Genomic DNA, 25,629 nt, shown 5'->3' with positions numbered 1-25,629 from the left:
ATTTAGTGAGGGAATCGGTACGCACAGATAGTTATTCTTAAAATTATATTTGTCATCCATTTTTTCAAAACAAATGTGATTCAAACATATAGTTATCGATGTCCAATCATCTTGATGTTTTGCATGAATATTCTACTCAATGAATCAAAAAAAAAAAAAGTAAATGGTTTGGATCACCAAAATCGATTCCAAAATGAGCCTTTCAAATCCAAACGCTCTCTCAAGTTGAGATGACAACTTGAGAGAAGCCAAACTCTTGGATTAAATGCTGAATGATGATGGAAAAAAAAAAAGTGTTGGAGAAGATCCGAATCTTTGACCTGTAACGCAACATAGTTCAAGTGCAAATGGCAAAATCATCATCAAAAAGAGTAAATTACACGTATAATTTGTAGTCTTTTTTTAAAAAAATTTTAATTTTAGTTCTTATATTTGTAATTGTATCAATTATATTTTGAAAATTTTACATTATGTCAATTTAGTCCAATTGATAAAGCCTTTTAGAAATTGGACTAAAATAAAAAGAAAATAGTTTATTCACTCTCCTAAAATTGATTAAAGGATTAACGCTCAATTTGTAATGGTCCAATCTTTTTTGAATAAAACAATTTATCTTTGATTTACATTAAAACTTTTAACAAATATTATCAATTGACACAATATGTAAAATTAAACGATAAAATTGACACATGTATAATTTACCAAAAAAAAAATCAACAAAATACTGAGTGAGAACAAACAAAAGTAATTGTAGAGCAAATGGGGTCTCTGCTTTGGTACAAGCAACATCACAATTATCATTTGCACCAGAGTACAAGTTGCTCTTCCATGTTTTCGTAATTACTTTATTTATTCCTACTAATTAAAACACACTGTGAACATAACACCAAGTTTCTTCTTCTTCTTCTTATTTTTGTATGTTTATTGATATAATACAATATCCACAAATTGAAATTAAGAAAAAGAACATCCAATGTGTTCCCACAATGTGGTTCACTTAATTACATGAAAAATTAAGAAAATAAAATCAAAGGTGGTTTTGGTTGTGTGAGGAAATAGTAGTAGTAGTACTAGATGGAGGAAGAAGAGGACCTTCTAACCTAATATAGTCGTACATGACCCCATGGAAAGGGCTAGTGTTCATTGCTTGTGTAAAAAAGAGTGTATTATCACCTTGCCTTAGTTGATCACAAGGTATATCCACATTGAACAAATAATAAAGCCCATGAATGCCATGCCTTGCAATTGCATTGTCTTTCCCTATCAATCCACTTGAAAATTGTGAAGGATTTGCATGTTCATCATTGATTCGAACCTTTTCACACACATAAAAAAACTCGATTTTGATGATTGTTGATTAATATACTGTATTAGTGACAAATTAGATGATATAACATTATTATTTATCAATTTGATTGTACCTCTAATTCAGAATGTGTTGCAGAGGCGAGTGCTAGGCGCAACTTGTAGGTTACAGTTTGATACACATTTTCAAGTTTAAACTTAATTTGCCATGTGGTCGTTTTGTATGTATTGTCTCCAATTTTCCTGACATGTAACGTTGCTTGTTAGCTAAATATAATAAAATGATATTGATAATAGGATGAATTTCATCAAAAAAAATTTCGTAGGTAGGATGATGCACGTGTATGATTGTGTGCACATAACCCTTTAATTAGTAACTTATGCTTTCTATACTTCGGCGTCGTCTAGGCTTCGTTTGGGAAGCTATAGTTTGGGTTTTTTTGGCTATTTTAGTCACAAAAAATAAAATAGGCTATTTTAACCATAACAAACAAAACATCACATCCAACTCATAATCATTGCATTCTTCTCTCACAAAAAAATTCAAAAAAGCCAAAAGGCCAAAAAGTCTTTTCCAAACCAAGCTTTTAAGCCCAGGCTAAAATAGCCAAAAAAATCAAAAAGTCAAAAAGCCAACACACTTCCCAAACGGAGGCTAAAAAAATTATATATATATATATAATCTTTAGTGATCTTTTTTTAAAAATTATGTCAATTTTTTTTTTCTACCATCCAGGCCTGTCTTGAGTAAATAAATCTAAAAATTTTAAAAGTGCAATTTAGTAAAGACAAAAAAAAAAAAAAGAGTTAATTTTTTTTTTTGTCCTTTCTAAACTATTTTTAATTTTTTTAAAAAAAAAACATTTTGCGTCGGTGTAGTCAACTACAACTGAAAAGTGTAAAAGTTTTTCAATTTTTTTTTTTAAAAAAAAATACTAAATACAGAAAAAAAAGAACCCCCCCCCCCCCAAAAAAAAAAATAAATAAATAAAAATAAAAATAATAAGCAACCCCAAAAGAGGTTAGTTTTGGAAAATTCATACCTATTGACTTGAGCGAAGAACCAATCTTTTCGATAATCACTAACGCCAACAGTATAAACTAAGTCTTCATCAGGATATAAATCTGCATATCTTTCCCATAATCCATATTGCCTAAATCTGCATCCATCAAAAGTTTTAAATTGGGTAATTTGTTAACGAAAATGATCTATAATGGGTTTATTTATTTCCTTAATTATCATTTTGAAGTCTAAAATATTAAAAAAAAAAATTTGTGTGATGAAATGGTTTTTGGTTACCCAAATCAATAGTTAAATGGTTAGTAAAGAGAGCTAAGCTAACCTGTCAGGATGATTAGCATAGAGTTTGTTTATGTATTTGGGATTAGGTTCAGGAATGTAGAACTCTGCAGCAGAACGATCAGGGATGCCTATTTCCCAGAGTGTTGGCCCAGCTCTTGGAGGCTCATATACAAGATCACCCATATCCATTTCACATCCTGTTTTTTTTAGGTGCAATTTAAATGACAATAGTATATAAATTCATAAAATAAAAAACAATACAAACACTTTTTTTTTTTTTTTTTGAAATAAATTATACTCGTGATTTTTGTCATTTGTGTTTTGTATAAATTTGGGCACTTTGATTTCAATTTTAATAATTTTGCTCTTTAATTTTTGACATTATATTAATTTAGGTCAATTGATAACTTTTATTAAGAGATCGATCAAAAATTAAGACTAGCGTAAAAAATCAAGACTAGAACAGTCCGTTTAAAAAGGAATGTACTATTTCAAATTGAATGTTGACATCTCAATCACTTTAAGGAGAGTGAATGAACTATTTTGCTTCTTGATTTTTGTACAATTTCTATAAGGCATTATCAATTGAAATAAATTTACTCAAAGTGAAAAATTCAATTGCAAAATCGATGCAATTAGAACTATAAGAAACAAACTATATGACTACAAATATAATATATATACTTATATATCTATATATATATATATTTTTTTTTTTGAGAAAAATACACACATACATCCCAGGAATGCAACCAAGACAATGTTGTGTGTAACTTTTTGTTTTTTTTTGTGTGTGTGTGTCTGTTTGTAGTAGGTGGATGAATATAGTCAGGAATCAGGATGAATGCAATGCAATCAACATTTTTTTTTTTTTGGGGGGGGGGATGAATACAATGCAATCATGCTCCTCTTTATTGATGTAATTCTTTATACTATGTATGTACTTATCATCAATAAAGTCTTTTCTTTTGCCGATCAAAAAAAATTGTGTGCACATTTATTCATTTAGTAAATTTTTTTTGTAAATGTAGCATTATTGCATAAAATTCAAACACAATAGAAAACCTGAGGTTATGATGATGGAAGCATTAAGACGATAATCTCCAATAAAACCAGGTACCCATCCATAAAGATTATAGTCGCCCGTGAAGATATTCTTGATGCAAAAATAACCTTCTTCATCCGTTGTAGTCCAAAATTGGTAGCCCTGATAAGAATTTCATATAAGATAATGACTTTGACGGGGTGTGGGTTGAAAGATCATTTGTTCTTAAATCTCTTATCTTTGTCTTAAAACATTCATGGTTATTAGATCATACGAATATTTTGAAGTGAAAAGAGGTATAACCTAACAATTGTGCATGTTTTGAAATAAAAAGACACACACACACACCCAAAAAATGAAAAATGAGACAGAGGATCCCATGCCTATAATATGAGGTACAATAAGCAAGAAAATAGTGATTTTGGAGCAAGTTAACCAATTTCACCTTGGTTTCCCTTTGCCATGATCCAGTTTCTCCCTCTAGAGCTAACCCTACGTATGCACCTTTTGTGGGCAGAGGTTGTTCACTTGCACACCTAATCAAAATCCAATTACACAAATATGATCATCTATTGGAAAAAAGCAATATAAATTCGCAAGGAAACTCTGGAGTAAGGTTTAAATATCAGTTGATATATAATGTATCGGTCAATAAGTATTTGTGTGTGTGTTTTTTTTTTTTAATTTCTTAATACTGGTGGATGTTAGTACATATAATAGTAAATATATTTTGTACATATATATTATATAGTACTATATATTATTTCCATATTAGGATTTCCTTTCTTATTTACCACTCTTCCTTGCCTATACATAATAGGCCTTCATTGTATTGTATAAATATACACAATAATATTGAATATTCAATATAATATTTTCCTTCTCTCTCTCTCTCTCTCTCTCTCTCTCTCTCTCTCTGTCTCTTATATATTGTAATACAGCAATACTAGGTATCATGAAAAGTTTTTCATGAAAATGATCATGAAAGATTTGTGACCTTTAGATTACACTTAGAATAAAACACCACACACTAATCAAAATAATCTAAGGGTCATAAATCTTTCATGATCATTTTCATGAAAAAATTTTCATGATCCCTAACATTTCTCTTTGTAATATGGTATCAGAGCACAGATTTTGAACCTTGCTCCTTCGCTCCCTCACCAGCACTCTTAACCACCGAAAACAGTTTCTAGCATATCACCAAATCAACCCGATTTGTTACTAATTTGCGGCTCTCTCATCAATGATCATAATCACAAAATAAAGCCACCAAACCCTTCTCTCCAGGACGATTTTGATGCTGCCAACCTCGCTTCGAAATAACAAACCACGCGCCTACATGCGTCTCCTTTTTCGTAGCGCGTTAGACAACATACCACCACTCTCAAAACGTGCATCCGCGTGCCTTTCACTGACGCTTCATGCGGCACGCCTCCTTCACGCCTGCATCTCATCGCTGTCGTCGCTGATGTCACTCGTGTCTTCACTGACATCAGCCCACTCGATTTCTACTGACGCCGTCGCACGCCTGACTGACGTCATCCGTACGCTTCTTGGGACATCAGCCGATTTAGCTAGACCGGATTTGTCCATTAATTTGGCCAATTCACTAAATTTCAGCCCCATTTTCAATGTATTAGGGCTGATTCGCAAGGGGTTTTTTTGCATTTTGAGTTCAGTGGTCACCTCTGTTTTTCCAGATTTTGTTTTTTTCTGCACTGCTCTTTGTATTTTCTGTATAAATAGATTGTTCCAACCCTGCTCAACCATTTTTTGTGGTTCTTAATGGCACCAATTATTTTCTCTGGTCTCAAGCTATGTTTGCCTTTCTCAAAGGTCGACAATTATGGTAAGTTATTACTAGAGAATTGAAGCAGCCAATCCAAGCCACAGATGAAACTGAAGCCAAATTTCTTGACCACCTGGATGCATGGAATGGTAAAAATTATCGCATCATTACCTAGTTTCAGAACATCTCTACCACTTCAATTCATCTTCAGTTTGGGCAATTTCAAACTGATACAAACCCTACTCTTACTAAATCCATATAGGACTTTCTCAAAGATCGATATCGCACTACTAGGCTTTTCCATCGGTATCAGATTCGAACTAGGCTTCATGGTCAACGTCAGGCACTAGGTTAGTCCATTGATGATTTGTTATCACCCATGTATAGTTTATGGGATCAGCTGTCTATTTGTGAGCCTGTTTGGGTTGATAACAAAGATGCCTAGTCCTTTGCTGATTATAGCAGTGAAAATCGCTTGGTAGAGTGTCTTATGGCCCTTACTCCTATTTTTTAGCCTATCCAAGCTTCTTTACTACACCAGGATCCTGTACGCACTCTAGAATAAGCTGTGACTGAACTCTTGTGTGAAAAGACTTGTCGTACTCTCAAGACCACTATTGACATTGTTCTTGTTGTTCCTCACACGCAAACTCTTTTTGGCTCCTTCACTCAGATTTGTCAGTACTGTAAGAATCGAGGTCTCAGTTTTAGTCTCTTTTTTTTTCATTGTCTAGTTAGGGATTGTCATAATTGCCACAAACAAAGGTCTGGTCACTTTGAACATCACTGTCCCCAGAAATAATCTCAAAATAACCCCTTACCTGGGAACTTAAAAGGGGGTCACTATAAACCAAGATCTCGGTATAAGCCTACCTCTCAATCTGCTACCACTACCGCTGAGGATTATTCTCCTCTTATAGACCCATCTGCTCCATATTATTCTCAAAATGATATGATGGCCATGCTTTAATAGACTCATTCTAGTACCTCTCATAACACTACCTTAGCTATTACCTCAGGTAGCTCTTCTTGGTTCTTTGATTCTGTATGTTATAATTATATGACTTCAGATTCTACTCTTTTACTTCTTCTAGTACTTTGTCTACTATTCATACTGCTGATGCCACTCACATGTCTATTAGCCATATTGGTAGTGTCTCTATCTCTACTGTGTCTTTCTCTGATACTTATCATATTCCTGCTGTCACCCTAAATTTTATGTCTATTGGTTAACTTTGTGAACTTGGTTTAACTATTCTCTTTTCCTTCTCTGGTTGTCAAGCTCAGGATCTGCAGACAGGACAAACTATTGGGATATGGTGTAAAACTGAGCATCTGTTTGACCTCATCCATCTCTATCTACCGTTTTCTATACCTACTACTCAGCACGTTGTATCCACTCATTCTCTTGACCTTTGACATTCATGTTTCTTTTGGTCGGCTGCATACTTTAGTATCTAGTGGAAATTTAGGCTACGTTTCTTCTAATTCTAATAATGATTGTCCATCTTGTTAACTTGCTAAACAGCCAGCTTTGTGTTTTAATACAAGTGATTCTATTTCAAAATTTTCATTTGATTTAGTTCACTCTGACGTTTGGGATCCTTCTCCCAATACCACTATAGTGGGCTTCAGATACTTTGTCATTTTTATGGATGATTATTCACGATTCGCTTGGATTTATATTTTAAAACAACGTTCTGAGCTACCTCTAACTTATTTTGATTATGCTAAAATGATTAAAACTCAATTTGGTTATTCTATCAAAGTTTTCCGATCTAACAATGCTCAAGAATATAAAGAAACTAGTTTTTTAAAACTTCCTCATGAGTATGGTACACTTCTCTATTGCTCTTGTCATCACACCTCCGAACAAAATGGTCGTGTTAAACGCAAGCATAAGCTCATTCTTGATACAGTCAAAGCTCTTCTCATATTTTCTTCTTGTCCTGAGCGTTTTTGGGGTGAAACTACCCTTACAGTTGTTTACACTATTAACCGTATTCCATCTCCTATCATTAACAATCAAACCCCATATGAATGTCTCCCTGTTACATTTGTTTCCTACACAGAACTTCGAGTCTGTTTTGTTCCCATTCCTCCCCATGAACGCAACAAGTTACAATTGCGGTCGCGACTGTGTTGCTTCTTAGGCTATGGCATAGAACATAAAGGATTTCGATGTTGGGATCCTGTCTCTCACCGTATTCGTATCTCTCGCCATGTCACTTTTTGGGAACACAAAATGTTTCCTCCATCTCCAAATTCTCTTCCTTCCACTTCCACCATCTCATATTTCATTGATCCTTCCATTGATCTTTTCCCTAATAATGCTCCAACAGATGCCTTTCCATCCAATGGTTCTCTAGTTATTCCTGATGATCTTGTTCTGCCTGCTGATCTTGCTATGTTACCATCTTCTCATTCCTCTAGCAGTGGCTCTCCCGATGCTCCCTCTATTGTACCTCTTTCAAAACAGGTATCTAAACAACCAGGTAATTTACAATATTACCATTGTTTTTCTACCATTCTAAGTCAACATGAACCTTATACCTATAATAAAGCTTGTACTAATCCTCTTTGGCAGCAAGCAATGGCATATGAGTTATAGCCTTTACACAAGACCTATACATGGAATATGGTTGCTCTTCCTCTTGGCAAAACTCCTATTGGTTGTAAATGGGTCTATAAAATCAAAACTCATTATGATGATACAATTGAACGTTATAAAGCCTATCTCGTTGCAAAAGGTTTCACTTAAGAGTATGACATTGATTATGAGGAGACCTTTGCTCTTGTTGTTCGCCTTACATCTGTTCGCAGTTCATTTGTTGTTGCTGCCTCGCATCAATAGGGTTTATCTCAGATGGATATTAAGAATGCCTTTCTCATGGTGATCTTACTAAGGAAGTTTATATGCACCTCCTCTAGACTATGAGCATTCTCCATATACCGTTTGTCGCCTTCGTCGTACTCTTTATGGCCTCAAGCAGGCTCTCCGTGCTTAGTTTTCCAAGTTTAGTGTTACCATTGCTCAATTGGGTTCTCTTTTAGCTCCTATGATTCTACTCTTTTTATTTAGAAGATGGCATGCGGTATTACCCTTTTACTGCTTTATGTTGATGATATGATTATTACTAGTGATGATCTTGATGGCATTCAAGAGCTAAAACATTTCCTCAACTCTCATTTTGAGATGAAAGATCTGGGTTCCCTTAGTTACTTCCATAGTCTTGAGATTTCTTCTGCTTCATCTCACTCAAGCCAAATATGCATCTGATCTCTTATTTCGTGTTGGTCTCATGGATAGCAAGATTGTTTCTAAACCGCTTGAGTACAATACTCGCCTTACCCTTTTAGAGGGCACTCTCTTTTTTTATGCAACTTTGCATCGACAATTAGTAGGTAGTTTGGTCTATCTGACTATTACTCGGCCTGATCTCCCTCACGCAGTTTGCATAGTCAATCGGTTTTTGTCTACTCCACAATCTCCTTATTATGATGCTGTTCTTCGTATTCTCCGATATGTAATGGGTACTTTGTTTCATGGACTTCATTACTATGCTCACACTTCCCTTGAGTTATGTGCATATTTTAATGCTGACTAGGTCGATGATCCCACTGATCGTCGCTCTACTACTGGTTATTGTTTCTTTCTTGGAAGTCCATTGATTTCTTGGAGGAGTAAGAAGCAAACTATTGTCTCCAATTCCAGTACTGAGGCAGAATATTGCGCTCTTGCTAACACCACTCAGGAACTTTCATGCCTTTGTTGGTTACTTGCGGACATGGGTGTACTTTATTCCACTACTACTACTCTTCATTGTGACAATCGTAATACCATTCAAATTACTCACAATAATGTTTTTCAACCAAACGCATCGAGATTGACTATCATTTCATTTGTTAGTATGTCATTAGTGGCATTGTCCAACTCCAGTATATTTTTTCCACCACTCAAGTTGCTGATCTATTTACTAAAACCCAACTTCTTGGTCATTTTCATGAGTTATTTTCCAAACTCTAGTTGGTCTCTTTGAAACCAGCTTGAGTTTGAGGAGGATTGTTAATAAATATAATAGTAAATGTATTTTGTATATGTATTATATAATAATATGTATTATTTCCATATTAAGGTTTCCTTTCTTATTCACTACTCTTCTTTGCCTATATATAATAGGCCTTCATTGTATTGTATAAACATGCACAATAATATTGAATATTCAACATAATATTTTCCTTCTCTCTTACATATTATAATAATGGCGATAAAAATCCCTTATGTATTGATTGGTTCGTAGTACATATTAATTTATAGTCAATTCATATCTGGGTTAGACTATTATAAAACTCTTCTCATGTCTGATGATTTTAAAACATTCATGATTGTGTTACCCAATTCTCGGTTTGACCGTCGTTCAATATTGTGATACTGCTACGCCAAAACGGATGCTGATTTGTTCCAATACTACTATTTAATACTTGCTATAGAGGCTTCATGAGTGCTAAAATTGCGACCAAGTTGATTATTCATTAGTCTAAATTGATTACTTGGGTTGAATTGCCCTAGATATGACAACTATGACAATGCAAACTTTTGAGTTTAATTGAACCAAGTGAAACTGGAAAAGGCATAAAAGAACACACCTATCATGCACAAGAAATTTGCCAATGACAGTACCCCTTTGATCAGACTTTGGAAAGTCCTCTGAATTTGGGAAACTGTATGGCCAACTTTGGACTTCAACCTTCATCTGAACATTAGTATGTAAGAAAAAAAAAGAATTTAAAAAGGCAAAAAAAAGTCATATGATTCATATCTATATTACTTGTTTGACAAATTCCTAAAAGCTTGCTTACCAAATTTTAACATTATCTACTAGTGTAAATGTCATTTTGGTATTTTTAGACCATTACTTATTTCTCTTTGTTGAAAGTCTCAGACTATTGGATCAAAACCTCTTTTGGGTGAGCTAAGTTCACACAAATGACATTATTAAATCTTGTGCCAAATTTAAAATAAAGTTTAATGATGTCATTTTTTAACAGTTGTTTTGGCAAACCTTTGAGAAAGATTTTTAGAGTGGGAGCTATTATAATTTTCTAATATAGCAGTCATTATAAGAGCTTACTAAAATTGCTCTTATGTCATTGAAAAATACACACACAAATATATATATTTCTCATCGTTGCCAAATGTTTTTACTTTTTTAACTGAAAAAAAAAAAAAAAAAACTCTTCAGTAGAACCAAAAAACAGGCTTTTAAGAATTGCCAAACTTAGCCCAAATATACGAAATTTATTTATTGTATTGTCATGTCATACCTGTTCTTTGGCATTGTCCCAAAGTGAAAATGCATTATTTCTATCAGAGACAGAATTAAGATAAATAAAAACTGGTCCAAAAACTTTCTTCCATGGCTCCCCAGATCCAATTTGGAGTGACAATTCCTCTCCTCCATAATGGGCACTTACAAACATCTATTAATATCATATAATTTGATCAATATAATTTCACTTAATTAAACAGTTCATATATACAGATTATTGAAATGAAGAGAGGGCATTAAGGACATTATTGAAATTTACTATGGGAAATATCAATTAGTGAGGGAAAGAGTCACATACAGCAAGAGTTGTCGGATTGACATGAGAGGTTAGATCCTGTTTGGTTGGACCCCCAGTTCTGAACTCATTGCTGGGACAGATTTGCCAAAACCCAACTGGTGGATCAAAGCATATCCACCCATGAACCCCATTATCTTTGTTCTCAATTGAATACTGATACTTGTCATCCACCTACATATATATGGGAAGATCAATGAAAGAATTAAGAGTAATGTTATATACTGTATGGAAAGAAAAAAAATACATACATAAAATTTTTACAAAATCATGTGATAGAATTTGAAGACCTAATAAAACAATGAATTTATCATTATCCTTTTCAATTACAGAAATATCAACATCATTTTTTGTAGAAGATTTTGTGTAAATTTTTTGGAAGAAACATTTTTCAAGAATTAATCGCATGATATAAGAATTGCTATGTTGACAGTGACATAACATATAGTAGTCTTGGGCCCATCATATGATCCATTTTGACGGTCTATTTTGTTCATCATTTAAATTCCTATTCATAGATCATTCATATAAAAATTTAAACTAATTTGATAATTGCAGATATAAATGAACGTCAAGTATGTTATGTTTTTGTAATTGGCAATCCCATTGAACAAAACTCCATTCAGTCGTATTTTTATTTGTTGTTGTTTTTATGAGTTATGACAGTTTAGATATGAATCTAACTCGAATTGTGCCTGTATAGAGGAGTTTGCGCTTATATTCCGTAACTTGACTTGAGTATCCTTTATTTGTCACTTCGTTTACTACGGGGATAATGCTCGAGCTGTCTTCTGTGCGCTGGAGCGGTAAAGTAATTCATCTAGTATCTCTGCTTTCATTCTAAACTGCTAGGAAGCATGTTTTACCGCTCGAGTAGTAGATGTTGCGCTCGGGTGGTTAGCCTATATGTGAGCACCGCCTTTAGCCATACCACTTGAGCAGTAAAGTGAGCGATCTTCACTGCTCTATTTAGTATAAAGTACAATGTTTGCTATTTTTAGGGTTGAACCTATCCAGATTTTTAGAAAGCAAGAGAAAACAATGTGTTCTATATTAAATAGTGTTTATATATTATTTTTCTTGATGATTTGAAGGTGATCGATTGATCAATGAGCTTTATAGTGACTGTCATCAAGGGTTAGTTTATTCTTTCATTCACAAAAAGAGAGAGGTGTTCTTTGGTGAATTCCGGAGAACTTGGACCTGAAACTTTGGTGGATTTTGGAGTGATTCATCGTCATCGATTTGACATCAATGTTTTGGATTTAACGTTGAGCAAAGCAATTCCAAGGTGAAGAAGGTGGTGGAAGAGGCACATCAAGTTCAGTTCAATTCGGATGTGGATTCCCTAGATAATTGAGAGTTCTCATGTGTTATTCATTTTTTATTTTCTTAGTAGATTGTTTTGTGACTTTGACCTGTGATTTTTTATCATAATTAGAGGAGTCCATTTGTAATTTTTTTAATTGGAATGGCTATTTGTTATTTTAAAATTGAATCATAATCACAAATTACTATGTCAGGAGTTTTTAAAATTTTCAAAATATTATTTTGAAAACATATTATTAAATTTTTAAAAAATTAATATAATAAAATCCTATGATTACTATTGTAGATTAGTTTGATTTTTTCATTAATGACCTTCACATGGCCGAAAAAGAAAATTGGCATTATCATCGAAGTGGGCCATGTGGTGTTTACTGGATCCAAACTAATGTTCAAATCTTCCTTCTCAACTAATTGAAGAGAAGTGCGTCTCTAAAATATATATGATTTGTGAGAAAAGATATTATTCTCTGTGCGTACCGGATTCCGCACTAGATGAAAGTGGATCGGGACTTCACACTCGGTTGGACAATCCAGGGACTGAGGTTCCTGCCACAAGAAGCACCGTTAGAGCTGCCCGGCCGGGGTTGGCCGGATAACCCCTCTGGTGTGGGAATTAGTGATCAGAGAGAGAATGTATATTGAGTTGAGCTTGTAGTTTTACTTGGAATCGATCAGTTAGCTTCAATGTGAAGTTCATGTTGTATATATAGTGTTTCTTGCTTGCTTCTCAAGGTGGGTTCATGGAGTTTGAATGCTGCCAAGTGTCCTTTTAGCATTGCTCAAGGTCGGGGACCACCTGGTAGTTGTCATTGAATGCATATACTCATTGTAATCATATTGATAACAAACCACATTCCTCTGATTTAAGGGATTGGTGGATTTAGAGGCGGAGGCTTTCGGAGCCTCTAATGTTTTGGAAACCCCTTCGGAAAGGACCGAGGCGAAGAGCCTAATGGAAGTGAAGATGGAGGTGGGAGCTTCTGGGACCCCTGCGACTGCTGCCGAGCCCTCAGCTTCGGTCGTTGCGCGAGCAAAAAAGAGAAGAAGAGAGGCTGGCAAAGCAGTAGTGGGGGAAGCTTCTGAGGATCCTGCTAAGGATGAGACTTTTGAGAAAAGGAAGCCGCCAATGTCGCATAAAGGCAGGCCCATTTCCACTTCTGATTCAGTTGTTGCTTCACAAGATTTTGCCTTTGATTTGACTAAGTTTTTGTTGATGCCGGTTGACATGGCCGACCATAATGGGCCCCGTGATATTCCTATCCTGAAGGGGACCCTTCAGATGATGACTGATGTAAGTGTTTCCTCGTTTTACTTGTCTTTATTGTTGCATTGTTGTCTCATTTTCTCTTAGTTCTTCGTTGTCCTTTGCAGTGTATCTAGAGAATGCATCTATCCACCGTGCTGAAGAGCTAGAAAGGGCCGTGCTGGAGGCTGCAATGAACGCTGAGAGACTAACGGTAAGCTTGGAGACAGAGAAGGAAAGACGTCGAACCGCGGAGAGGGAAGCATTTTGGTTGAACAAGATTGTGGTTTCAGCTGAAAAATCGAAGGAGGCTGCTATTGGGACACAGGCTCAACTCAAGGGGAAGGTGGTCGAACTGGAAGCCGTTATTGCCATGATAGCCGCCGAGTGCTCTGCTTTGGAGGCCAAGCATTGGCAACAAGGTTGGGATGAAGCTGGGGCGGCGTATAAAGAGAAAGTGCTAGTACTGCGAGACAAGCTCTTTCTAAAGGGTTGGACGAGTGCTTTGGCTACTGCGTTGGTTCCTGAAGGCTCTTCCCTGTTTCAGGATGTTCCCGTTCCTTCGAGATCCTTAGGTTCAAAGACTATTTCCACCCCTGATGTTCTTCCAGCCGAAGTTTTCCCAGAAGCTAATTCTACAAACAAGACCCAGGACAGTAATGCTGCCGTCGAAACGGTGGATGTTGAAGGGATTGAAACCCTAGAGACCGAAGCCACGGGAGATGTGGTTAAGAAGGCTTCTACTTCTCAGGAAGTTGGAGTTGCCTCTACTTTTCCTCTCCTAGACGGCGTGGACGAAATTGTTGATGCTGCTCCTGAGTTTCCCCCTGTTACTGAAAGTTGATGTTGAAAGGATTTGAACTTTTTTGCTTTTCTATTTTGATGTATCGTGGCTCGATCTCCAGGACGAGCTTTCTTTCTGCACTTGCCAAAACAATTTTTCTTTTCTCTTTTCTTTTCTTTGCTACTGGTAATGAGGCCATCTGTGCCTTTTGTTGGATGATAGAATTTTCTCTTTAAACTTGCAGTCTGATGCTGTTTGGCTTTTATGTCTGAATGTTTTCTATACTGTCTGCCCCCGGCCGAGCACTGTTGGGACCTCGGGGCCGAATAGATGCTCGGTCTGGTTCTGTACTGCTTTTAAATAGATGCTCTGTCTGATTCTGTACTGTTTGCCCCCGGCCGAGCATCGTTGGGGCCTCAGGGCCGAACTGATGCTCGGTGTGGCTTTGTATTATTTTTCCCCGGCCGAGCACTGTTGGGACCTTGGGGCTGAACTGATGCTCGGTGTGGCTAACAGATGTGTGGTGTGGCTGTGCTTGAGTTAGTAAGTGGATCTTACTTAGGTCTAGGTTGGTTTTAAAAGAAAACAATTGTTTGCCCCCACCTAGAGCTAAGTAAGATTGGTACTAAAGATTGTGCTCTTAGATAGAACTGCTTAAGTTTGTTGCAACTTTGATAGCGCAGATGCGTTTGAATGAGATAAAGGCATGAAGAGGTGTCTTACTCAGGTCCAGGTTGGTTTGAAAAAACAATTGTTTGCCCCCACCTAGAGTTGAGTAAGACTAATGCTGGGAGTTTGCTCCTGACAGAGCCTGGTCACGCTTGTTCCAACCCTGTTTGTTTAAATCAGTACTGAAGTGTTGACGTGTTGGTACTTAAGGAATTTTGTGGATTCAAAGACGTTTACTTAAGATATGTTAGTGTGGTTTCCACCAAGCAATTCCACTTGGCTATAGTCCAATTTAGTTGCCAAACATTATTCCACCAAGCAATTCCACTTAGCATGTTTGAGTGCTTACCAAATTTAATTTCGTCCAGTCATTCTGAAACTAAGTCCATTTGGGTTAAAACCAAAGTTAACTCCGTTTGATAAACATCAAAGCTAATTCCGTTTGATAAACATCAAAGCTAATTCCATTTCGTGAGGACCAAAGCTAATTCCGTTTGATAATCGTCAAAGCTAATTCCGTTTGGTAAGAACCAAAGCTAATTCCGTTTGATAAGCATCAAAGCTAATTCTGTTTGGTAAGAACCAAAGCTAATTCCGTTTGGTAAGAACCAAAGCTAATTCCGTTTGATAAACATCAAAGCTATTTCCGTTTGGTAAGAACTAAATCTAATTCCGTTTGATAAACATCAAAGCTAATTACAAGAATTTGATAAATTTGAGAGAAGTGGAGAAGCATTTGCATTGGTCAACAGATAAATGCCTTTATATTCTGATAGAGAGGATGGGGGACAATTCTATTGATAGTATTTCTTGAGATTTGCTACGTTCCAGGGCCGAGGTATAGCTCTGCCATTAAGATCCTCTAGATAGTAGGCTCCATTTCCAACGACAACTATGACTTTGTAGGGACCTTCCCAGTTAGGCCCAAGTTTGCCCTCGCTAGGTACCTTTTTGTGATCCATAACTTTCCTCAAGACCAGTTCTCCTGGTGTAAATTGCCTTGGGAAAACTTTTTGGTTGAAACTCTTGATGAGCTGCTGCTGATACGCTACAAGTCTGATCAGTGTTGCTTCTCTTCGGCCCTCTGCCATATCTAGTGCTTGTGCAATAGCTTCCTCATTACTGGTGCTCTCAAACAATTCAGACTGAAGGGTTGGGAGGCCGACTTCGAGTGGGATGATGGCCTCCATTCCGTAAGTTAGTGAGTAAGGTGTTTCCCCCGTTGATCGCCGTGTTGTGGTTCGGTATGCCCATAGCACGTGGGGTAACTCTTCAACCCATTTTCCTTTGGCATGCTCAAGTCGTTTCTTTACTCCGTTGATGATGGTTTATTTAAGGCTTCTGCTTGTCCATTGCTTTGCAGGTACCCTAGAGAAGAGTTCTTATACTCGATCCTGAGGTCGGCACAAAGCTTTTTGAAGATCTTACCATCAAACTGTGTTCCATTGTCCGCAATCAGTACACGCAGGATGCCGAAACGCACCACCACATTTCTCATAACAAACCGCTTCGTATCTGCCTCTTTGATATTTGCCAATGCCTTGACTTCAACCCATTTAGTAAAATAGTCGGTTGCTGTAATGAAGAATCGCCTGTTCCCAGTACCTCGCACCAATGGTTCGACAATATCCAGACCCCATTGGGCAAAGGGCCATGGGTTGGTGAGTGGGGTAAGAGTTTTGGCTGGCTGATGAATGAATGGAGCAAACCTCTAACATTTATCACACTTCTGTACGTACTGCTGAGCGTCTTGTTGCATCCGTGGCCACCAATACCCGTGAATGAGAGCTCGGTGCGCCAACGACCTTCCGCCAATGTGGCATCCACAAATCCCATCATGAATTTCGTAGAGAACATTCTCGACTAGATTTGGATGCACACATAGAAGATAAGGGCCAAGATAGGAGCGTCTATACAGCTTCTCGGATGGTGAGATCTAAAATCGAGCTGACTTGTGTCTGACTTTGTTGGCTTCATTTTCGTCTTTGAGGAGAGTACCAAATTTTAGAAAAACAAGTATTGGATCCATCCAGCTCGGTTCTACGCTGCAGAGGACTGGAGATGCAATGCTTGGCTCTGGCAAGAACTCAACCCAAACTTTTCTGGCATCTTTGGTATCCACTGATGAGCCGAGACAAGCTAAAGCATCAGCATGGCTGTTTTTGTCCCAACTAATTCGTTCCACTCGTATGGATTGAAACTGTTTGAGTAAGTCTTTGGCCTTGCCTACATACATGGCCATTCTTTCATCCCATGTTTCTTAGACCCCAGAAAGCTGGTTTACCACTAGCTGTGAATCGCTAAAAATAAGAAGTTGTTTTGCACTGAAGTGTTCGACACTGCGTAAGCCAGCCAACAACGCTTCGTACTCTGCCTCGTTGTTTGAAGCCTTCCAACCGAGCCTGAGAGCCTGTTCCCAGATAAATCCTTCTGGTGAGATAAGTACTACTCCTGCTCCCGAACCTCGGTTATTAGACAACCTGTCAACATAGAGCTGCCAGATGTTTCCGATGAAGAGTTTCCAGGCTTCCGAAGCGCAGGGCTTTCCTTGTTCGTTGATACATGGCACCTGTGCCGAACTTGGGTCTCCTGGTTCGGTACTCTGGGTGGGAGCAAATTCTGCGACGAAATTTGCTAAGACTTGGGCCTTAATTACTGTCCTGGGTTGATACCGAATGTCAAACTCGCCAAGTTCTACTACCCACTTTACTATTCTACCAGAGAAATCGGCTCGGCTAAATACAGATCTGAGGGGGAATTCAATGAGGACATTGATGTTATGCCCTTAGAAGTAATGTTGTAACTTCCTCGAGGCGATAAGCAGCGCATAAGCTAACTTTTCCAATGGTAGATACCGTGTCTCGGCATCTAGTAAAGTCTTGCTAAGGTAGTATACAGGCCTCTGTTCCTTGTTAATCTCTCGAATTAATACTGCGCTTGCGGCATGATCTAAGACTGCTAGATAGAGGTATAGCTCCTCTCCTGGCTCTGGAGTAGACAGAAGGAGAGGTGTACTGAGGTATTTTTTGAGACTTTACAGTGCTTCGGTGCGCTCGGAACTCCATTCAAATGCTGCCCTTTTCTTCAAAAGGTAGAAGAAGGGCTTCATCCGATCTGAAGATTTGTTGATGAACCGATTCAGTGCAGCCGCCATTCTGGCCAGTTTCTGTAGTTCCTTAGCCTTTGTTGTTACTTCAATATCTTGTATTGCTTTTATTTGGTCCGAATTCGCCTCAATTCCTCTGTGAGTGACCATATATCCCAAGAACTTCCCTGTTCCTACCCCGAAAGCGCATTTCGAGGCATTAAGGCGAAGCTGATGGTTCTTTAAGATGCCAAAAACTTCTCTCAAGTCTGTAAGATGGTCTGTAGTGAACTTGCTCTTGACTACCATATCATCTATATAAGCTTCCATGGTTTTTCCCAGTTGGTCCTTGAACATCCGACTGACCATCCGCTGGTAGGTCGCCCCAACGTTCTTGAGGCCGAACGGCATCACTCTGTAACAGTAAGTTCCTCTCAGAGTGATAAATGTTGTCTTTCCTTGATCTGGACCGAACAGTAGTATCTGATGATAACCGCTATAAGCGTCTAGAAAACTGTAGACGTCCTCGAATGCCCCGAGAGGATGAGTCCCGTTCTGTTCGTCTTTAAGCTCACTACAGTTCGGACTCTAATTGTCACGGTTCTTAATCTAAACTAAAGAGTCCAAATGTGGCAAATCGTTTTGAAAAACAGATTTTTGTAAAGAAGTGCCAAACATGGACTGCTTTGCCAGATACAGAGTCGCCACCTAAATATTTTATTTTGGGAGAATTTAGGAAACCCTGACTCTTTTGCCTAAGGCCACGTGTCCGTCATCACCAGAGTTGTCTCTGCTCGAGAACTTAGGTACGATTGGGGAAGGTCAGCAATGAGCACCCCCTCTCGCCCGATCCGAAGATCGGCCTCTACTAATTATGATATCTTGTTTTGAAAACATTATGTGTTCTTATTCCGGTTATTAGCCTAGATTAACTACGTGATGCGCACAGCAAACAAGTATAGACTAGGTCGCCTAATTTGGAACAAAGCATCACATATCCGTTTGTTTGGAAATTGGTTTGAAATTTGCTACTCGCAAGTAGGCTAAAACACGGATTTCAATGAATTGTTCCAACTCAAACAATCCAACCTTCACCCACAGGCATTCATGCAGATATAACACATAAGCATATAGCCTCATGGTAAGCATGCTAATATGGCAACACTCACACGCATGCAAGATACTAAAGCATAAGAGCTTACCTAGTACCCCAAGCCAAAACAGAAACTAGTTAGTAATCAAATGCATGATCCTAGTTCATGTTGAGATGGCTAATGCAACACATATAGAATGCAACTAGAATAGGCTCAGCTAATCTAAGATGACATATAATGATGCTACAGCTATCACGTATTCAACTTGGAATTGAAATACAATGCAGTTAGTATGATGCGCCGAGCCCGGTGCATGCATGACTGATAAATGATGCAAACATGCGAGTATAAGTATGCTAATTGAAACATGCCCTAATACTAACCATTGAAAACAGGTAAGTAAAAGGGAGAAAGAAGTGGGGGTTGGAAGACATGCACACACACATCCACACTTATTACAAATTTGCCCTCGCTCGGAGGAATCAAAAGAATATACAAATTAATTAACCTACAAACTAATTAATTATTGGAGACCACCTAACTAGTAGAAAGCAATAAACAGCCTCGGGAAGAGGGTCTGATGCATGCATGCTCGGGTTTGCTCAGAAATCCATCGCCATGCACAAGCTGCCTCTGTTTTCCCTGCTCTGCTCCTCTGAAAATTGCATAAGTCCCAAGGTACATTCCATAGACACTATGGAACACCACCGACCAAGGGGAATCACCACCGGCCAAAGGGAGTTGGTCATCGACCAATTATGGAGCTCTCGGCCACAAATATTTGGTCAGTCGGCAGTATAAATGGTCGGTCGGCCAAAGCTTCCTGCAGAAAGCTATTTTGACAGCAGTAGAGGACAGAGAAGGCATGGCAAAGTATTTTCAAAGCAATGTTTGCACCAACACCCTCCTTATCATATTCGTGACTCAAAGGAGGATGGTCCTCGACCCTCGGACCACCAATTGCGCATTTCAATGCGTGATGGCCCAAGAAGCCAAAGCATGCAATTCAATATTCGAATGAAATGCATATAAACAAATAAGGGGCCCAACCTCAATCATGGTTAATCAAAAGGCAAGGCATGCATGCCAAATGCAACCTAAGCATGTGAGCTAAGTATGCAACATGAGCATGGGCACAAGCAATGTATACTAGGCACACAACCTAAGCTAAACGCATGCAAGGCATGGAACCAAGCCCAAGGACTTAAACTATGGTCATGTGACACATGAAGTAAATGACCAAAGTGAAACAAAACAGCCCCAAATCATGCCAAAACAAGGTCAAAGACACACCTAGATGGCATCTAAATGGCCTAATTCTAAAGGCATGCAAAAGGGGCCAAATATAGAGCATAAGACACCAACCTCTTAAAGCATTAAAGGAGCATCAAATGCAAGCATACAAGCATGCCATAAGGACTGAAATGACATGGCAAGTGGTTCCAAACCACTGAAATAATGCAAATAGAGCATGCTAGAGGGTCCAACACTCAAGGCCTACAAGGGAGATTACATTGTAGCTATACAAAGCAAACCATGGATGACCCAAATAACCAAAACTAGTCCTCAAGCACACTAAAACATGCATAAAAGCTTCACAAAGCCAAGCCAAAACACGTAAGCATAATGGTCTAAATGCTAGATACATGTTAAGGCAATTTCATGGCATTACATGACAAGTATGCAAAGCAAGCGTGGTGTGTCTAAACCAACTTAAAACAGAGGTAAAACATGGCAAAATACTACCAAATACCTACTAAGACATGGTCAACATGAACTTAAGAATGATGCTTACACATGAGGCAAAAATGGCCAATATTGAAGGCAACAAGGAGAGGGGATGACCCTCTCCTTCTTAGGACCTTAAACCACCATCCTCACCAGTAAAATCCCTCAAGATTTCAGTGGTGAGGAGGCCCAAACAAGGTGGTCCCGGAGCTCACCAAAATAGCACAAAATGGAGGCCAAACAAGGCCTATGAGGGGGTAAACAACCCCAAACACAAAAGTGGTCTTAAAAAAACTTAAAAAGGAGCTCAAAATAAGACTTTTTTCAGTTTATGACAAAGCTCAAAAATGCTTCTAAGTATGGCTAAAAGATGAAGCAAAATAAAGCTCAAAATAGGGTAAAGTGTGTTACCCTTGTAGCCAAAAGGGGACAGCAGCTTCTTGGTCCAAAAAAACAGTCCCTTAGCCTTTGAAAATTGCCTCTAAGATCCTTAGGTTGATGGTGGAGGTGTTAGGCCAAGAGTTGGTGCACAAAGGGGCAAGAACAATGGAGCTTGGAGCTTGGAATGTAAAGATATGGAGGGAAGTGTATGGTTTTTGCCTTAGACAAATTTCTTGGAACCCTTGAAATGGAAGGAGAGGCTCTCTATTTATAGAGAAAGAAGTGTCCAAGCTTCTCTTAGAAGCTTGGAGCAAAGGGGCCAAGCTTCTCTTAGAAGCTTGGAGCAAAAGGGCCAAAAAGGCCAAGCTTCTTGGAGAAGCTAGACAAAGGGTTCAAGCTTCTTGGAGAAGCTAAAAAAAGAGTCAAAAGGTTCAAGCTTCCTCAAGAAGCTAAAACCAAGGGTTCAAAAGGTTCAAGCTTCCTCAAGAAGCTAAAACCAAGGGTTCAAAATGTTCAAGCTTCCTCAAGAAGCAGAAGGGTTCAAAAGGTTCAAGTTTCCTCAAGAAGCTAAAACCAAGGGTTCAAAAGGTTCAAACCCCTCAAGAAAAGGTCTCGGCCAGAAAAAGTGGCCGATTGACCAAAATCAGTGGCCGGCCGACCAAACACAATGCCGACCGACCATCAATCGTGCCGACTGGCCATTACCAATGGCCGGTGGCAAGGAAACAAGGCCGGTGGCCTCAAGCCATGGCCAGTGAGGTGTGGTAATGGCCTACAAGCTATTTCCCACCCTCAGAAGCAAAATAAAAGGTGTTTGATGCAAAACCAAACACAAAACAAACAAGTCGAGAGGTCTTGAGGTAAGGCGCGTAGCCGAAACCTCCGAGAACTCAAGACGAACACAAACAAGGGTAATCATCGAGTGTTCAAACGATGACGTTCAAGTCTTAAGGATGGTCAAAAATGGGGTGTCTACAGTTGCCCCTCTTTGACAGAACTCGAAAGTCATAAAAATGACGGAAGTGAATGTCAAAGCCCAGAGACGACCCATTTTTGACAAGGCCGAAGACTTAGACAAAGCATACAAGCAGCAGACAAAGATATGCGCCCGAGGACAGGAGTAAAATGCAAGACAATGCACAAAGCCGAGCATAACTTATGATCATGCAAGAAACATAGGGACGTATCCCGGTGTTTCGGAGTGGTTCAAGCACTGGAACGTATTCCAAATGCTCTTAACCAAAGAGGGAGAAACATAGGGACGTATCCCGGTTTTTCGAAATGAAGGAGAAACATAGGGACGTATCCCGGTGTTTTGAAACGAAGGAGAAACATAGGGACATATCCCAGTGTTTCAGAGTGGTTCAAGTACTAGAACGTATTCCAAATGCTCTTAACTAAAGAGGGAACGTATCCCGATGTTCAGGGGCGTATCCCGATGTTCAGGGAAGAGAGGGAAACATTAGGACGTATCCCGGTGTTTCGGAAAGAGAGAGAAACGTAGGGACATATCCCGGTGTTTCGAAAAGATAGAGAAACGTAGGGACGTATCCCGATGTTTCGGAAAGATATAGAAACATAGAGACGTATCCCGGTGTTTCAGAAAGGTATAGAAACATAGGGACGTATCCCGGTATTTCAGAAAGAAGGGAGAAACATAGGGACGCATCCCGGTGTTTCGAAAAGAAGGGAAACGTAGGGACGTATCCCGGTGTTTCGAAAAGGTAAGAGAAACATAGGGACGTATCCTGGTATTTCGGAAAGAGAGAGAAACATAGGGACGTATCTCGGTGTTTCGAAAAGGTAGGAGAAACATAGGGACGTATCCCGGTGTTTCGGAAAGGGAGAGAAACGTAGGGACATATCCCAGTGTTTCGAAAAGGTATAAGTATTGGAACGTATTCCAAATACTCTAAACCAAAGGGGGAGAAACATAGGGACGTATCCCGGTGTTTCGGAAAGAGAGAGAAACGTAGGGACGTATCCCAGTGTTTCGGAAAGAGAAACGTAAGGACGTATCCCAGTGTTTCGGAAAGAGAGAGAAACGTAGGGACGCATCTCGGTGTTTCGGAAAGAAGGGAAACGTAAGGACGTATCCCGGTGTTTCGAAAAGGTATAAGCATTGGAACGTATTCCAAATACTCTAAACCAAAGGGGGAGAAACATAGGGACGTATCCTGGTGTTTCGGAAAGAGAGAGAAACCTAAGGACGTATCCCGGTGTTTCGAAAAGGTATAGAAACATAGGGATGTATCCTGGTGTTTCGGAAAGGTATAGAAACATAGGGACGTATCCCGGTGTTTCGGAAAAGGGATAGAAACATAGGGACGTATCCCGGTGTTTCGGAAGAAATGAGAAACATAGGGACGTATCCCGGTGTTTCGAAAAGGTATAGAAACATAGGGACGTATCCCGGTGTTTCGGAAAGGTATAGAAACATAGGGACGTATCTCGGTGTTTCGGAAGGAAGGAGAAACATAGGGACATATCCCGGTGTTTCGGAAGGAAGGAGAAACATAGGGACGTATCCTGGTATTTCGGAAAGAAGGGAAACGTAGAGACGTATCTCGGTGTTTCGGAAAAGAGAGTGTTCAAAACAATACAATTGAAAGGGTGCATAACAATGCAGGCAGAGTGTGCATAACAATGCAAAGTGGACGGTGCATAACAGTGCATTTGAAGTGTGCGTGACAACGCAAGTAAAAAGGTGCATGACAATGCAAGTAGCGTGCGTGACAGCGCAGGTTAAAGAGGTGTGCAAGACAATGCAATGTAGGTACACAAGGCAGTGCGATGTAGATTAAATGCACAAAACAGTGCCATACAATGCACTAACAAGTACAGGTAAGGTGCGCAAGACAGTGCCAGTGAGGTGCACAAAAGAAGTGCGAGTGAGGTGCACAAAAGAAGTGCGATAAAATGCATTTTCTATGCAAGTATGGGGGCATTTTCTATGCAATCATGGAAAGCATATTCGATGCAATATTAAAGACATATTCCGTGCATGAGACAAGCATATTCTATGCAACATTGAAAGCAAAGCATATTCTATACGGAATCGAAAGGAAACATATTCTATGCGGAATCGAAAGCAAGCATATTCTATGCATGAATCATAACGATGCACGGCACGCATGTAACAAAAGTGTATATGAAAGTGCACATCCTATGCAATAGAGGGGCATCAAACATGTACTCCAGTGCCTCAAATTTGCCTCTCAGAGAACTTTACAACACACTCAGCTTGAAAAAGGCACACCCTGTTTATATTGGCAAGAGATGACATCTGCATGTGAAGACCACATGTGCTGCTTGGACTGCCATTCTGACTTGAAGCAGGCTTACACTTGAGATATAGGCGCACTCATACTTCGGTAACATTAACAAGGCCTGAGGAGGTGCATCCAGAATACAATCATGGTATTTGAAACAAACTCAGATGCTCCGATTTTCCCTCTTTTCTTTTACTTTGCAGTCTGGAACCTATATAGCTTCAGATAGGTCCTGGTTTTACTATTCTCACATGACTTGGATTGAATCTTGTTTTGCACAAATGTGGAGAATGACACAGCACTCTGAGTACAAAACGATTCATTTTTGAAATTGAGAATGAGTTCTCGACCGGGTATTAAGTCTACAACTGACCACAGCCAAAACGACTCAAAAATGGAAGACAAAGGTAAAAAAACCTAAACACAACGAGTCACGCTCGGAACGACTCAAAACAAGATTTGAGACAAACAAAACAAAAGACACGACACAAACGTGTTACAAAGACGAAAGACCTCTCATTATACGAGGAGCCAATTTTTTTTCGGGTATTATTTCCCACCATTTTTCTCATTTGTGATTCGCACATCACTCGGCCCTCAGGCTCTGTTTTTTCGAAAAAGTCCTTTTTCTCTCAGTGCACATCTCTCTATTCTTCAATCTCTCATTTTTTATCCCTCCCCTGGGTGGTTGATGGATAAGCTGGAAATTGTGGGCTCTTGCCTCTGGTATTCTACTAGATTCTCATTCTTGTTCACAACAGTGAGTTTCTCCCACAGAGGGGCTGCGCTACAACTGGGTGTGTAGCAGATCTACAGCTGACATCGGTTGGGGAGTTTGGATGTGATCAGATCTACCCAGATAAGGGAGTGGAATATCTTATCCCATTCCAGTTCGTGCTTCGCACTTTGCTTGATACTTCGTTGCGTGGAGGATGTGAGAGTTTTCTACCCTTTTGCGGGCAGTTTCAGTAGTG

General features: G+C 38.9%; 1 protein-coding gene across 6 annotated transcripts in view; it reads right to left on the bottom strand.

Moving 5' to 3' along the window:
- Positions 1–881: 881 nt before the first annotated feature.
- LOC114285579 (uncharacterized) overlaps positions 882–25,629 on the bottom strand; it is a 52,755-nt gene continuing 28,007 nt past the window's right edge. For all 6 annotated transcript variants that reach the window (XM_082874136.1, XM_082874138.1, XM_082874140.1 and 3 more), the window contains 9 exons: positions 11,074–11,244; positions 10,771–10,926; positions 10,093–10,199; positions 4,099–4,189; positions 3,674–3,815; positions 2,649–2,805; positions 2,349–2,465; positions 1,422–1,548; positions 882–1,315 (listed from right to left, as the gene is read on the bottom strand). In XM_082874136.1, coding sequence (XP_082730262.1) covers positions 1,028–1,315; positions 1,422–1,548; positions 2,349–2,465; positions 2,649–2,805; positions 3,674–3,815; positions 4,099–4,189; positions 10,093–10,199; positions 10,771–10,926; positions 11,074–11,244 — 1,356 coding nt within the window. In that variant the 3' untranslated portion in view covers positions 882–1,027. The remainder of the gene's footprint in view (positions 1,316–1,421; positions 1,549–2,348; positions 2,466–2,648; positions 2,806–3,673; positions 3,816–4,098; positions 4,190–10,092; positions 10,200–10,770; positions 10,927–11,073; positions 11,245–25,629) is intronic.

Source organism: Camellia sinensis, chromosome 6 (assembly GCF_055761805.1).
Source record: "Camellia sinensis isolate YWXY chromosome 6, ASM5576180v1, whole genome shotgun sequence".
Classification (NCBI taxonomy): domain Eukaryota; kingdom Viridiplantae; phylum Streptophyta; class Magnoliopsida; order Ericales; family Theaceae; genus Camellia; species Camellia sinensis.
The sequence above is the reverse complement of the archived record's forward strand: the minus strand, read 5'-3'. Positions and strand labels throughout refer to the sequence as shown.